General features: G+C 52.4%; 2 protein-coding genes across 4 annotated transcripts in view; one reads left to right on the top strand and one right to left on the bottom strand.

Moving 5' to 3' along the window:
• The window catches only part of CTNNA1 (catenin alpha 1), a 208,911-nt gene that overhangs the window by 104,088 nt on the left and 89,072 nt on the right, over window positions 1–15,751 (top strand). The window contains exon 8 of the mRNA XM_064161488.1: window positions 15,217–15,297. Coding sequence (XP_064017558.1) covers window positions 15,217–15,297 — 81 coding nt within the window. The remainder of the gene's footprint in view (window positions 1–15,216; window positions 15,298–15,751) is intronic.
• Window positions 1,652–4,312, bottom strand: LRRTM2 (leucine rich repeat transmembrane neuronal 2). Of its 3 annotated transcripts, none has more exons than XM_064161489.1 (2): window positions 3,734–4,312; window positions 1,652–3,374 (listed from the first exon to the last, which is right to left on the bottom strand). In XM_064161489.1, the coding sequence occupies exons 1-2, from the start codon at window positions 3,735–3,737 to the stop codon at window positions 1,828–1,830; spliced, it is 1,551 nt and encodes a 516-aa protein (XP_064017559.1). In that variant the 5' UTR covers window positions 3,738–4,312; the 3' UTR covers window positions 1,652–1,827. The 3 variants fall into 3 exon arrangements, with proteins under 3 accessions (XP_064017559.1, XP_064017560.1, XP_064017561.1); XM_064161490.1 differs by having other exon boundaries at window positions 1,652–2,946; XM_064161491.1 differs by having other exon boundaries at window positions 1,652–2,925.

The raw sequence follows: 15,751 nt of genomic DNA, 5'->3' as shown, positions 1-15,751 counted from the left end.
TGTCATTAACTGGTTTGCTCAAGGAATCCCTCCGCCGGGGAGGGGGTGCTGGGAATTGTTTGACACTGCAGCATCGGACACAACACATTTTCGTTTAGTTATACATACAGGTGTATATATAGAGAGCTTAAAAAGACATTCACCATCCCTCCGGTCCTTTCAGCTTTGGTTAGAGTGGTTTACAAATGTTGGAGCAGCTGACTTGAAAAAGAATGGAATCCTTTTACCATCCCCCACCCCCTCTCCCTTCCCTCCCCTCTTACCCCTGTGGCATCCGAGTACCACCGTGGCTGCATAGATCTGCAACTATTTACATACCGTCTCATCGCTTCAGTATAAATAGCAAGATGGGACCTCTGGCTAAAGGAATCCCATTGCTCCTTACCCAGGAGATGTGTGTGTGTGTATATATATATTTATATAGGATTCTCTTTTTTCTTTCCTTTCTTTTTTTACTACTTTAGATTCTCTCCCATATCCAGTAAGAAAACCATTTTCTTCGGTGAACTATTCTAGGAACTAATCAGTGTTATCCTAACTTAGCAGTAGGTAGGTTGGATTTGGGGGAGGGGGTTGTTTGGTGGCTCGTTGTTTGCTCTTTTTTTTTTTACCTTCAATTTTAGAAGAGGAGGACAAGTGAGAGCTTATCTTACAGGGGCTAATTCTGTCTCCAGAGAAACCAGTGGAGTTAGTGCATGAAAATAGCTTCCAGGCTGAGAGGAAGCCTCAGCTTGGGGGGGGGGGGGGGGGGGGGGGGGAGGGAGCTGCGGGGGAACAAAGAGAGGCTTCTTCCTTCCTTCCCACTTCTCCTTAACCTCCTGGTTGATGTTTACTTTTAATTAAGCAAAAGTTGATTAAGGATATTTACACATGAGCAGGTGTTGAGATGCTGTTTGTTCCTAGCCTGAGTTGATGGAAAGCATCAGCCAGCCAGAGCAGAGAGCCCACAGCAATTGAATGCACTTCATATTTCAAATCGATGCCCTCACCCTGAGCCTTCCTCCGCTGCCTGCTCCGTGAGCGCCGTCAGAGCCGTCCAGCTCATTTGTGCCCAGCCTGCTCACTTGTGCCCAGCTGAACTGCTCCTTTCTCTGGCTGCTGGCAGCTTCAGCAAGCTCCTTTCCAACAAGTCAGATAGAGAAACCGTACTTCAGCTGAATTCACTGGTTCCCCCGTGCCCTGAAATCCCCACCTGAACCTCGGCTGCTCTTTTTCTTTCCCCTCCCCTTTCTTACTGGAGTGAAATTATCGGGAAGGGGAGGGGGGGGGGATGGATAAAAAAAAATCCTCCTCCAGGGCTGCCTTTGGAGTGAGCAGAGCCAGCTGGAGTGTTTGGGATCCTCCAGCTGCAGTGGAACAAACGGAGCGTATGTCCCCCCGCGGAGCTCTGCACAGCCAGCCTCTGTCCTTCCCTCGCATCCTTTCTCAGTAGCAAAAGTAGAGTATGGAGCCTGGGGTAGAAATGTTTACACACAGCCATATAATTACAGAACATGGAACAGTTTTACATCGCTTGAGGTGAGCATCTCTCGAGACTTCTCCACGCCAGGAGTGCCAAGTTTGAAATGCAATCATCGCTTCTCTACCACTGAAAACATGAATGGGTTTTTTTTTAATCTTGAAAACCAAAAATCAAACAACCAACCCAAAACCAAAAGCAGACGACAAAACACAACTTAAAACCAGGGCACCGCTCCGTGGAGCAGCCTTTGCCGGTGAGGAGCTTGGAAAATTAGGCTCTGTAAAAATTAGAATCTGATGTAGGTTCCCCCTACAAGTTGAAAATAGGTTACTTATCTGACTCGACCTGGGGAGGCCGCCTGGGCATTATACTTCACATTCTTTGTACGGCAGGTGCTGACACTTGCACTGTCCGTAGCCGTTGATGATGATGAAGGGTCCTTCGTGGGTGGGTTCGTACTCGTTATAGGGTCCTTGGTCTGACATGTTTGCCATGTGCAGCCGCGTCTGGGAGCGGAGCTGCCTGTGGTTTTGAATCATTGAGCACTGCCTGATTCTTCTTAGTGTGGGAGGGCAGCACTTCCTGGAGATGAAGACTATAAAAATGATAAAAAAGAAAGAAAACAATAAAGCCATTGTCCCTGTAATTACCCTCTGCGTGAAGATGGCATTGTTTGACTCGGGGAACTGTTCTTCGGTGGTAACGACCATGCCTGCCGTAGTTGGAATCTCTTTGTCTCCCGTATGGAAATGAGAAGAGCTGATCCTTGTCGTGTACTCGGTAGTGGGAGCCGCGGACGTGGTAGCCACCGGCGTGACAACAGTTGATAAATTCCAGCAAAGCTGAAAACCATACACTGCATCCAGAATATCCTCTCCCTGGGTGTGGTCGGGGCTGTGGCAGAGGATGGAGTGCTCCCACCGACCTTGGAAGCCGCTCAACCATGTGGCCAAGGCGCAGATCTTTGGGCTGCATTCCCACAGATTGCCGGAGAGGCCCACGGTGGTGAGGGATGTCAGCGACCCGAGGATCTTGGAATCCAGAGTGGTGAGCTTGTTGTTATCCATCAGGAGGACTTTAAGGTTCGGCATAGTTTCAAAGACGGTGAGGTCGATGGCTTTGATTTCGTTCCCAGTCAAATCGAGCTTCTCTAAGGTGCCCCAGGTCCACTCCATCCCGCAGGTCAAGTTGCTGATTTTGTTCCACTGCAAGAAGAGCGTGTGCAGGCTGCTCAGCCGGAGGAAGTGAGCAAAATTAATCTTTGTCAGCTGGTTGTGCTCTAGGTGCAGCTCCCTCAGCTTGATTAATCCTGCAAATCCGTTGCGAGCCAAACTTCGCAAGCGGTTTGTGCTCAGATCCAGGAACTCCAGGCTACGACAGTCCCAGAACAGGCGGACCGGGATGGTCCGCAGGGAGTTGGATCGCAAGTGCAAGGTCTGTAGCTTGCGAAGGCCGTAGAAGAGCTCGGGGTGCAGAGAGGATAACTGATTAAAAGAGAGGTCCAAATTCTGCAGGTTAAGCAGCTGGCTAAAAGTTGTGTTTGGCAAATGAAAGATTTTGTTGGAACTTAAGACTAATTCCTTAAGTTTATACAGTCCTTGAAAAGAATCTTCTCTGACTGTTGCAATTTGATTATGATCTAAGTGAAGCCAAGTAAGTTGACTGAAGCTTGCAAATTGATCCCTTTCAAGTTCAGAAATAGAATTGTGCCTCAGTGACAAACCTAGCGAGCCCTTTTCAGTGGTGTTTGGCACTGAGTGAAACCCCTGAGAGTCACAGTAAAAGAGCAGCTTCTCACAGCGACATTTTGGTGGACAAGCCATGCCCAAGGCAGGCAGCATTTTTAAAACCATACTCATTGCATATAGTGCTGCCAGCATACGAGCCCCTAATGGCCACTTGAAATGTAAGCCTGCAGGATATAATTTAGGAAAACAACAAGATAGGACAGCCTCATCAGTACACTTGGAACATCACCGGTGGAAGATTTCACTGCAGATAACATTGCCATGCATTTCCGACACGCTAGCTCTAAAAGCGAGAGACAACTTAACTACAGCAACACCCGAATGCTTTGGGGATTACACTGAGGAGTCTATAGCTCCTTCACGGAGGGTTTACAGTGTCACAACCAGAAAACACTGGGTTGGTTTGGTTTTTTTTTGTCTCGGTAAGGCTCAGTGCAGAGAAACCTGCTTTTAGCCCCTGACTGCTCCTTTCAAGCACCGCCGGTCGCTCGGTACACAAGGTATAGAGAAAGGCAGAACTTACCCATTCTTTTGAGTACATTGGAGCTTGCATTCAGTCGTAGTTTTTAGACTCAACGCCGTGAGTCTGTAAAAAAAAAAAAGGCTCTAACGGGAGATAGCCTTTCAAGAACTGACCGGGCTCAGCGTCCTTTGATACTAGTGCAAAACCAAATCCACCATGCCCTCTCGGAATATTCCTCCTGAAACCGCCGGCTCGATCCTCTCTGACAGCTCGGCAATTTCGGGATCAGTGCTTCAGCCAAGTTTTCATCCTCGGAAGGGCTGCTCGGCTGGTTAATTGAAGCTCGCGTTTCCTTTCTCCGCAGCCGTGGCTTCCCTTCGTCCTAACTTGTTGATGGCAGATGGGTGGCTTATTGCTGAGAGAAGCTCCTGGAGTAGCATGAGTGCGTTCGCTGAAAAGCTTTTCAGGGAAGCGGTACAAGAATGGGTTTGCTTATGCGCTGCGACCACACAGGGCTGTATATAGGCTGACGTCACCTGGTGACGTTCCTTTTGTTTGGGTTTTCCAGAAGCTTTGCTGCTTTAAAGCGGTGTGCTGCATACTGCCCTCCTGTTCCAGACCACTGCTAGAGAGGGGTGGGGGGGGGGGGGGGAGGAAGAAGAGCAGCGCTAGGAGTGCTTGGTCCCCGCGCTAGAAGCAAGAGGGAAGGCTCGCCCCAGCCCTCTCCCCCCCCGCCTGCAGCGGTGCTCGGCCGGCGGGAGCGCGGCGCAGGGCTGCGGGTGGAAGTGGCTGAGCAGCTGCCAGCTTTCTGCTCAGGGTGGCTGCAGGAAAGGAACTTTCAGATGCAAAGTAGGCACGGTACGAGCAGGGGGTGCTGGCTGCCACCGGCTCCCGGCGGAGGTGAGAGGCGGTTTGGTGGCTTCAAGCTGCGCTGGACGGCCCTGAGCAAGCGTGGTCCCTGCAGAAGCAGGAAGGCAGAGAGCGGTGCTGTAGCTCTGAAGGTGCTGCGCCCAAGTGGAGCACGGAGCCCCCGAGCAGGGGACAGGAAGGAGCCTCTCAAACCCTGAGAAATTTCTGGAAGAAGCAAAGCTTGCGTTAGGGCACAGGCAAAATGTAATTGGAAGCCAGCTTGACAGCATGCCGTTATGAAACTAGAAAAGCTATTTTTTACCCACCCCCCCCTCCTCCAAATGGTGCCTTTTGTGCTTGCTTTCTCCCGAGGACTGGAGTGCGGGAGAGGCAGTCCCGAGGCTGGCGTTAACCGTCGGGGCTCCGAGCAGCTTCGGGGCTTGCTTGTGGTCGCTGATCACATCCTGGAGTTAACGCCCCACCTTGAAAGAGGGGACAGCGCTGCCCCTAGCATCTGGCTGCGGGGTTGGGCCGTAGCAGCTACCCTGGGAGGCTTAGAGTCGCAGGAATTTGCATTTGCGGGAGGGTGACCCTGCAAAGCTCTCGGCGCCGTTACAGCCCGGAGCCTGCCCACGCAGCGCCCGGAGCCTGCCCACGCAGCGCCCGGCAGGCAAACCTGCAGCCGTGGCTGCTGGCTTTCGAAGTTCAGTGCCGTTTTTATCGGGAGCAAACTCTCCTCCAGGACAGCTGGTAGCAAAAGGTGAACGCTAAAGGAGCCCTTCAAGGAATAGACACAATGGAAGTCTTTGCAGGGCTTCAGGATTTTGTGTGCCTGTGCAGGAAAGCCTTGGGGCAGCTGCTCTGGCCCTGGCTCGCTGTGGATGAGGCAGGGGTGTGCTAGGTTCCTGCTCCAAGAGGCTTGGATTGTTTTCACCTTGAGATGCAAAGCAATAAGGCAGTAGAAGGCACCCGGAGATGATTGTGCTGTGGCAGTCAAGCTATCAGTTATGACCACAAGGTAGGGAATGAGCTGAGAACAGACTTATCATGCAGGTGGAGGAAGATGATGAACTGTCTCATGAGCTGTCAAAGTATCAATGGCTCTTCAGCTTGGTTGGTAAACTTTGGCTCCTTGGAGGTACTTATTTAAACTAGGACTTACTGTTTTCTGCCTGTTCCTCCTGTCCCATGGCCTAATTGTGGCACTGACTGTGATAGGAACTAAAGGAATGGAGAAGGTGAAGTTTTGAAAAACAATCAAAAAGAAAACTTCAAACCAAACCATAAACCAAAGCAAAGCCAGAAATCTGGTCTGGCTTAGAACACTTCCAGACTTGGAGCTTCCACAGCTTCACAGAGAGTGATTTGCCATTGGAATGGGCTGCCCAGGGAGGTGGTGGAATGGCTGTGGCTGGAGGTGTTGAAGCCAAGCCTGGCTGGGGCACTTAGTGCCATGGCCTGGTTGATTGAGCAGGGCTGGGTGCTAGGTTGGGCTGGATGAGCTTGGAGCTCTCTTCCAACCTGCTTGATTCTATGAGTCTATAGGCAGCCTGTTCCAGTGCCTTACCACCCTCAGGGAGAAGAATTTCTTCCTAATTTCTCGTCTTCCAGTTTGAAGCCATCACTCCTTGTCCTGTCACTCCATGCCTTTGCAAGACGGCCTCCTCCAACTCTCCTGTAGCCACCTTTCAGTATTGGAAGGCTGCCCTAAGGTGCCCATGGAGTCTTCTCCAGGCTGAACAAGCCAATCTCTCCCAGCCTGGCCTCACAGCAGAGCCCTGCCAGCATTGCTGTGGCCTCCTCTGGCCCTGCTCCAACAGGTCCCTGTCTCTGCTGTGCTGAGGACGCCAGAGCTGGCCCCCAGCACTGCAGGGGGGTTCTGAGCATCCCGTGTGGATGTGTTCCTTTGTGATCTGTGCTAGATTGTGTGGTCCTGCTCTGGCAGGGGGGTTGGACTGGATGATCTCCTTGGGTCCCTTCCAACCCCTAATACCCTGTGATCCTGTGAGCAGAGCACAGCAGAGGGGCACAATCCCCTCCCTGCCCCTGCTGCCCACACTGCTGGGGATCAGCCCAGGAGACGGCTGGCTCTGGGCTGGCAGTGCCGGCTGCTGGCTCACGCTGAGCTTCTTATCAACCAGCAAATGCATGCAAAGAAATTCCACAGAGCCATGTAAAGAGTTTCCTCATGTTTAACGTTCAGTGTACAAAGCATGCAGCAGCTGAAACCCAGCCTCAGCTGTCAGTTGCCAGCTGTCTGAGGGAGCTGCTGCACCCAAGTACCTGCGCTTGAGCTTCCCACAGCAGCTCCTCTGGTGCAACACCCTGGCGTGAAGCGTTGCTTTGATAACGTTTGTGGCCATCAGAACGTTTAAAAGCAACGCTCCAAAGGGTGGCATTAAGAAAACTATGAGGGCTGTGAGGTCGAGGGTTGCTCCTCTCCTGTGGCTCCTCTCTTTGCTGCGATGGGAGGCTGAAATGAGGTGTCTCTTGGAAACGTTTCGCCGCTCTGCATCGCTATCTGTTGGTGGGTGCCTCCCACAGTAAGATTGTGTAATTTGGCACGGAGTGAAGAGTTAATGTTCAAACATGGGAGGTTGCTTCCTCTCTGAAGCTCTCCATTCCTTGGCCTGTAACCAAACAAGGGCTATTTAGCACCTTGCCAGTGAGTCTCCTGTTTGGGAAACTGGTCCTGTGGACTTCTGGGCGCTTTCCTTAGCTAAACCCATGTGCACTTGTTGTGAAGCAGCAGGTACAGCCCAGAGCCTGCCTCTGATGGTCTGAAGTAGAGCTCTGCATTCATTCCTGTTCTCTGGGAGCTGCCTGAGCTGTCGAGAGGTGAAGCAGGCGGGGAATAAACCTCAGCTGCCTGCAGAACTCACACCGTTGTGTTTCTGCTGGGGCTGAAAACTCGCTTGCGTGCCAAGGAAAACCACACACCAGTGCCACCTGGGGACTTGTGCCAGAGTGGGTGCTCAGAAGTAACAACCCCTGTGCACCACGGCTGGAGGAGGGGGGGGGGACTGGCAAGTGCACCTCAGGGAAGGGCTTGCTAGGACCAAATCACTCTTTTGTGGGCTTCTCCCTTAGCCCCCTCTTGGAGCAGCGGCAGGATTGGTTTTGCAGCTAAACACGTTGGAGAAGTAGAATTGCACCCTGAGGCCAGTGTTGTCATTTAGTTAGGCTGACATCTTGTGGAAGCCTTCCTAGTGTATTAAGAAGAAGACAAAAGCTGATTTGGCTTGATGTGGATGTGGGCAGCGTGGTACAGGGGGCCAGGGCAGCCAGGCTGTGCAGCCGTGGCTGCAGCACCGTGCAGCCAGCTCGTCCTGCTGCCTCAAGAGAGGAGTGCTAATTTTGGCTGCATGCTACCACGTCGAGGCTCCTGCTAGGAACTGCTGCTGCCTTTCTGCTCGGAGATAAAACGTTGTGCTGTGTCAGTGAGGTTGGGAGGTGAGCACAGGAGTGTGGCTGTAACGTTACTGTGCTTGTGCTGCCACTGGGATGTGCTGACATGGAGCCGGTAGAGCAGTGGACACGGGAGAAAAAGATGCTGGGCTGGAGCATCTATGTGAGGGGCAAAGGCTGAGACCCCTGGGGCTGTTGAGCCTGGACAAGAGGAGCCTGAGAGGGGATCTGGGCAATGCTCTGCAAGAAATAAAGGGTAAAGAGAAGAAGTGTGGCCAGAAGTGTGGTCAGCAGGTCAAGGGAGGTGATTCTCCCCCTGTACTCTGCTCTGCTGAGAGCCCACCTGGAGCACTGCAGCCAGTTCTGGAGCCCCTGGGACAAGAGGGATGTGGAGATGCTGGAGAGTGTCCAGAGCAGGGCCAGGAGGATGCTGAGAGGGCTGCAGCAGCTCTGCTGTGAGCACAGCCTGAAAGAGTTGGGGATGTGCAGGCTGGAGAGGAGGAGGCTCCCAAGTGACCTTCTTGTGGCCTTCCAGGATCTGAAGGGGGCTACAAAAGAGCTGGAGAGGGACTTTTGAGGCTGTGAGGGAGTGGCAGGAGTGGGGGGAATGGAGCAAGGGTGGAGGTGGGGAGAGTGAGGCTGGAGGTGAGGAGGAAGTTGTTGAGCAGGAGAGTGGTGAGAGGCTGGAATGGGTTGCCCAGGGAGGTGGTTGAGGCCCCATGGCTGGAGGTGTTTGAGGCCAGGCTGGCTGAGGCTGTGTGCAGCCTGCTCTAGGGTAGGGTGTCCCTGGCCATGGCAGGGGGGCTGGAACTGACTGCTCCTTGTGGTCCCTTCCACCTCTGACTGATTCTGTGATTCTAAGAAGAGGATGGGACCAGATTCTTGGTGGTGGTGCTTGGTGACAGCACAAGGTGCAGTGGGCACAAACTAGAACCCAGGAGGTTCCATCTGAACAGGAGCAGAAGCTTCTTTGGTATGAGGATGCTGAAGCCCTGGAGCAGGCTGCCCAGAGAGGTTGTGGAGTCTCCTTCTCTGAAGAGCTTCCAGCCCCTCCATGCCACTGTGATCCTGGGCAAGCTGCTGTGGGTGAGCCTACTGGAGCAAGGGGGGTTGGACCTGATGATCTCTAGAGGTGTAGCTCAGCAGCCAAGCTTACCTGAAGCAGAAACCTCTCTGCAGGGGTGGGTGGGCTGCGGGGGCTGGTGCCAGGCAGGAGGCACCGTTTCTCTCAATGGCTCTGTGGTCTTGGCTTAATCTGAAGTGCTGCTGAAACACTGAGATCAGCTTTGGTGTTTGGCTATGAAAACCTGTTTTTGTGAGCAGCTTGTTGTAGTGCATGTGCTACTGGTCCTGCTGCCTTTAAGACCGAATCCCCCCAGCACCACCACCGTGCCCTGTTGCCTCGGTGTAAATCAGCTGGAGTTAGATTTTAACAGCAGTAGTTGCAGGAAAAACTGGGTTCAGTGTTTGCTTGTTTGAATTCAGATGGCAGGCCCACAAGGGGAAGGCTTCCTGACAGAGATGGTGATTCCACTTGCTTCCCTGTGTATACAAATCCCCTTTCTTTGCTCTCAGCCATTAAAACAAACCCCACTGGGGATAGCTGTGCGAGCTGGAACAGCGAGGACGCGACAGTGGCTGCTTGTGTTGTTCTCCAGGCAAGGCAGCAGTGATGGTGGAAGAGCAGAGATTACAGGGGCTGGGGGGGGGAAACCAGCAGTTTTTCACACCAGTTCTGGCTTCTTTGATGAAGAGCTGATTTAAAGTGAAATAGCTGTTTGACTGAAGTTGCTATCTGGACAGAGCGGTGGTATCGTGCTGCAGAATGACCGAGGTGATCAACATGACCCCCCCCTTAAATCTACTGAATCTCTGAGCTGCTTCCTGACTGCAGAGCTGCTGGTCCCTCGCTGAGAGTTTTGTGCTGAAGATCTAAAAATCCCATTAGTAGTCTGAATATTCAGGCTTTGGTATTGTGAGTCCTCCTAATCCCATGGATAAGAGAAGCTGATAGCTGGGAGGAGTCGTGCTGCTGAGTCATTGGTTGGTTGGCTGCTTGGGGAACGTTTGGAGCAGAAACAAGGAGCAGTTTTTCATTGTGAGGGTGACAGGTTACTGGAGGAAATGCTCAGAGGTGGGACACTGTCACTTAAAGCCTTTAAAATGTGATTTATTACTTGAGAGATAGAGACAGGCTGCCTGAAACTGGATGTGTAAAGAAATATGTGGAGCAGGGGCAGGGAGGGGATTGTGCCTCTCTGCTGTGTTCTGCTCACAGGATCACAGGGTATTAGGGGTTGGAAGGAACCCAAGGAGATCATCCAGTCCAACCCCCCTGCCAGAGCAGGACCACACAATCTAGCACAGATCACAAAGCAACACATCCACACGGGATGCTCAGAACCCCCCTGCAGTGCTGGGGCCAGCTCTGGAGTCCTCAGCACAGCAGAGACAGGGACCTGTTGGAGCAGGGCCAGAGCAGGCCACAGCAATGCTGGCAGGGCTCTGCTGTGAGGCCAGGCTGGGAGAGTTTGGCTTGTTCAGCCTGGGGAAGGCTCCAGGGAGACCTTCTGGTGATGTTGCAGTGCTTTAAAGGGCTGACCAGAAAGCTGGGGACAGACTTTTGAGGAGAGCCTGTTGTGCTAGGACAAGGGGTGGTGGTGTAGACTAAAACAGGGAGATTTAGATTAGAGAGAAGGAAGAAACATTTGACACTGAGGTTGTCTCTGTCCCAGGTTGCCCAGAGAGGTGGGAGCTGCCCCATCCCTGGAACCATTCCAGGTGAGATTGTTTGGGGCACTGCGTAACCTTCTGAGCTCTGTGGCTCTTCATATGCTCCAGCAATCACTGTTCCAGTAGCTGCCTCCTCTTGTACCTAATGAAGTGTAACTGGTCCCACAGTTACTATTTTTGTGGAGCATTTTATGCAAGAAGAGGTCAAAAAAATTCAAATGGGCAAGACTTCACATTCTTGTCCCCAGGCCAAGGCCCTGGTTAGGTTCATTATGACCATAGACTCGGAGAATGGTTTGAGTTGGAAAGGACCTTAAAGGTTTTCTAAAGTTCCTACCCCCTGCCATGGACAGGAACACCTCCTACTAGCCCAGGTTGCTCAAGGTCTCATCCAGCTTGGTCCTTGAACACCTCCAGAGAGGGGACATCCACAACGTCTCTTGGCAACCTGTGCCAGTGTCTCACCACCTTCACTGTAAAGAATTTCTTCCTCATCTCCAGTCTCAATCTCCTCTCTTCCAGCTCAAAGCCATTGCCCCTCATCCTGTCACTACCAGCCCTTGTAAGAAGTCCCTCCCCAGCTTTCTTGAGGGTCACTCCTTGTACTGGTGATAATCTAAGATGTTCAGAGGTGCATCTGTCCCTCACTCCTGTCCTGCTCTGCCCCAGCCCTAAGGAAGGAGCTGTGTGCACAGCAGTATGTGCTAAGTGGTTCAGTTTCCTCGGCTACGTTATCAGGAGGCTTGGTGTTGGCAACCTGCAGGAGGACTTTCTGTTAGTACTTCTGACAAGCTTCTGTACTGAGATGTCTGCATGCCAACAAGGTGGAAATGAACTGGAACTGCCTTGCTACACTCCAAGGGCTTTAGCTTGTACAGCTCTGTCTGTGCTCATATGTGCTGTAGCTTAATAGGAACCGATCAACATCCCGAGGTGGTGCTGCCCGGGCTCTGCTGTCTGCGTTGCACTCTCTTCAGGGCATTTACAGAGCACTGGCTGAGCTCTGGTCTCATGAACCCAATGTCCATTAGTGGAAGCCATCTCCTGGTTTTCAACTCATCCAAAAGGCATCTGGCCCTCGTGCAGCGAGGCTGCTCTGGGCTGTGAAGCCAGGGAGAGCAAAGTGGAAGCGATGGGTGGACTCGTTTCAACAGCCTGCTCCTGCCTCACGTTAAAATGGTAATGTAGGGGCACCCAGGGAGAAGGAAAATGGCACTGCTTGGAGCAGCTGAATGTTTGCCTTTCTGCATAATAGATGAGTCTGTAGCTGAGATCCAAAGACATTGCTGGGATAAAAAACCCCACCCCACCCCACCCCACATGGGTTCGGCACTATGGTCACGTTGTGTGGGTGGCTAAACTGGTGTGAAAGCGTCGGGAGCAAGCAGCTGCAGTCCCAGGCTGGTGCCTGGGAGCAGGCAGTTAGTTTGTGCTGTGCCCATTGGCACGATTCATTTTGGGGGGGGGTGAAGAGTCTGCTATCCTTAGCAGGGTGCAGGCAGCACCCACTGCCAGCAGCACACCCGGAGCTGCCACTCGGCACAAAGCCGTTGTGTTCGGCACAGGCGGAATGGGCACTCCCTAACCTGGCTCTGGTCTGGTTTGCTTCTACACCAAGCATGGCAACAGCAGTAAATAAGTAGTATTCCCCCTAGTAGTGACAGGAGTGGGGGGAATGGAGCAAAGCTGGAGGTGGGGAGAGTCAGAGTGGAGGTGAGGAGGAAGTTGTTGAGCAGGAGAGTGGTGAGAGGCTGGACTGGGTTGCCCAGGGAGGTGGTCTTGAGGCCCCATGGCTGGAGGTGTTTAAGGCCAGGCTGGATAAAGGCTGTGGCCAGCCTGATGAGGATAGGGTGTCCCTGCCAAGGCAAGGGGGTTGAAACTGGCTGCTCCTTGTGGTCCCTTCCAACCCTGACTAAATCTATGATTCTTAAGTAGAATCACAGAATGGCTCAGGTTGGAAGGGACATCAGAGGTCATCTACTCCAACCTCCTTGCCTTGGGTAGGGACACCTCTCAACTATGCTTGCTTGCTCAAGGCCTTGTCCGACCTGGCCTTGAACACCTCCAGGGAAGAACTATCCACAACCTCTCTGGGCAACCTGTTCCAGAGTCTCACCACCCTCATACTGAAGAACTTCTTCCTAAGATGCAGTCTAACCCTGCTCTCCCTCAGCTTAAAACTATTCTCCCTTGTCCTGTCTCTAGACATTCTCATGAAGAGTCCCTCTCCAACCTTCCTGTAGGATCCCTTCAGGTCTTGGAAGGCAGCTCTGAGGTCTCCCAGACTCTTCTCTTCTGCAGGCTGAGCAACACCAGCTCCCTCAGCCTGTCCTCATAGCAGAGGTGCTCCAGCCCTTGCATCACTCAGCTTTGATTTTGGATGGTGAAGTTAAGAACAGGCTCGCACTGGGTCTGCTCGGGCCGTGGTGTAATCAGGAGGAGCTCCCTGGTTTTCATTTCAGTCACTTTGCAGTTACCTTTTGTGAGGAGAATCAAATTACCTGATTGGGGAGGTGACAAATCTTCAATAATTCATTAAACTCTAATGCCATTACAACGTCCTGATCCATTCCCCTCTGATTTTGTTTCATTTTGATTTCTGCTGTAGCATGGACTCCATGGTTTAGATCCAAGGCTGCTCACCCAGGTATTGCAAACCAGCCTGTCACCTGGAGAATTGATAGCTGGCATAGCCTGACTGTAGTGCTGCTAAATGGGTTTGCTTCTCAACAGGATAATTATATTGATCGTGGCTTAGAACTTAAGCAATTGGATTGTGGTTGCATAAAGTGTGTTTCAAAACTCTGTTATAAGCTGTGTGATGGAGAAAAACCTCCCAGCAAAAGCAGAGCACCACCATTGCTTGATCTAACACTGCCCATCTGATACAAATTAAAGGATTTTCAGCCCAGAGCCTGCTTGAAAAGAGAGAAGCTGCCACCAGTTCTTGGCCTTTTGCCCTGTCTCACAACAGGGCTCATGCTGAACTTGCTGTGTCGAACCTCAGTGCAATCCAGCTCTCAGCAGAGGCTTGGAATGGTGGAGTTCAGCCCCCAGAAGTGTTCTGAGAGCATTTTACCTTCATGAGAATTCATTTGGGGATTTTGAGTTGGACACTGGGGGATGAAGGTGCTTTTGGGTGTGGTAGTGGAGTCTGAAGGGGGCATTGGCTCTGGTGTTCAGGTGTGAAGGTGCTGTTGGGTGTGGTAGTGGAGTTTGAAGGGGGCATTGGGTCTGGTGTTCAGGTATGAAGGTGCTGTTGGGTGTGGTAGTGGAGTCTGAAGGGGGCATTGGGTCTGGTGTTCAGGTATGAAGGTGCTTTTGGGTGTAGTAGTGGGATATGAAGTTGCTGTTGGGTGTAGTAGTGGGATATGAAGTTGCTGTTGGGTGTAGTAGTGGGGTATGAAGTTCTGTTGGGTATAGTATTTGAGTATGAAGGTTTTATTGACTATGGAGGTGGGGGCATGAAGGTGGTGTAGGATATGGTAGTGTGGTATGAAGGTGGCACTGAGTATGGTATTTGTGTGTGAAGGTGCTGGGTGTGGTAGTGGGGTATGAAGGGAGCACTCTTGTGTGGGATGCACAGCCCTGTGGACTCTGTGCTGGTGCTGGCACCCTCAGATTGAAGGCAGCACGAAGGCCACTGGCCTGAGGTGGTCTGGACATCCAAGGCAGCTGAACCAGGTTGTCACGGGGCTGTTCTGGGCTCAGTGCAGAAGTTGTACTTCTCAGTGTAGTTGTAGACAGCAATGAGCTCTGCCCTGAGCCTCCTCTGCTGCAGGCTGCACACCCCCCCAGCTCCCTCAGCCTCTCCTCACAGGGCTGTGCTCCAGGCCTCTCACCAGCTTTGTTGCCCTTCTCTGGACATGTTCCAGCACCTCAACATCTCTCTTGAACTGAGGAGCCCAGAACTGGACACAGCACTCAAGGTGTGGCCTGAGCAGTGCTGAGTACAGGGGAAGAATAACCTCCCTTGTCCTGCTGCCCACACTGTTCCTGATGCAGGCCAGGATGCCAATGGCTCCCTTGGCCACTTGGACATGATGTTGGAAAGAGACTTTCCACTGTTTCTTCTCTGTGTATTTAAATTGTTATGCCCCTGCAGGGAGAATTCATTGCCAGTTCCCCACAGCCATTTTCTGTTTGGTGTTTTTCTCCTCTTCCAGCCTGCCACTGCAGTGGCCCTGTTTACTTTGTAGGACCTTAGTGAATAAGCTTAGCTCCACACACAAAAGTCTTATGCATCCAGCTCTAGGCTGGCAGAAAAGAGAAAGCTAAAGCTCAGAGGTTGGATGTGGTCTGCAGCTGATCAGGAGCTGAAGGTCCTGTATGAAACCATCCTTCTCTTCTGAAGGCCAGCTGAAGAGCAGCAGAGCTGGTGCTGCTCTGCCCAAGCCAGCCAGCAAGGCAGTGCTCCATCAGGGAGGTGGAAGCTTCCCTTCTGGTGTGCACAGTCACTCTGAAGAAGCTGACAACGTCCTTGACACGAGTAACACTGCCTCGACTCCGAGCCCCTGAGTGCCCATTTAACCTCTCTGCCTCTTGTTTCGCAGGCTGGGCGCAAAGAAAGAAGCGATGCCCTGAACTCTGCCATCGATAAGATGACCAAAAAGACCAGAGACTTGCGCAGACAGGTAACAAAGGCAGCAACTGCTCACTTGTTGGGACAAAGGGTTGGAGTGGCTGGAGAGCAGCCAGACAGAGAGGGATCTGGGGGTGCTGATTGATACCTGCCTGAACATGAGCCAGCAGTGTGCCCAGGTGGCCAAGAGAGCCAGTGGCATCCTGGCCTGCATCAGGAATGGTGTGGCCAGCAGGAGCAGGGAGGTCATTCTGCCCCTGTACTCTGCACTGGTTAGACCACACCTTGAGTGCTGTGTTCAGTTCTGGGCCCCCCAGTTTAGGAGGGACATTGAGATGCTTGAGCGTGTCCAGAGAAGGGTGACGAGGCTGGGGAGAGGCCTTGAGCACAGCCCTACGAGGAGAGGCTGAGGGAGCTGGGATTGGTTAGCCTGGAGAAGAGGAGGCTCAGGGGAGACCTTATTGCTGTCTGCAACTACCTGAGGGGAGGTTGTGGCCAGGAGGAGG

Source organism: Pogoniulus pusillus, chromosome 22, assembly GCF_015220805.1.
Source record: "Pogoniulus pusillus isolate bPogPus1 chromosome 22, bPogPus1.pri, whole genome shotgun sequence".
NCBI lineage: Eukaryota > Metazoa > Chordata > Aves > Piciformes > Lybiidae > Pogoniulus > Pogoniulus pusillus.
This window is presented reverse-complemented; position numbering and strand designations above follow the sequence as displayed.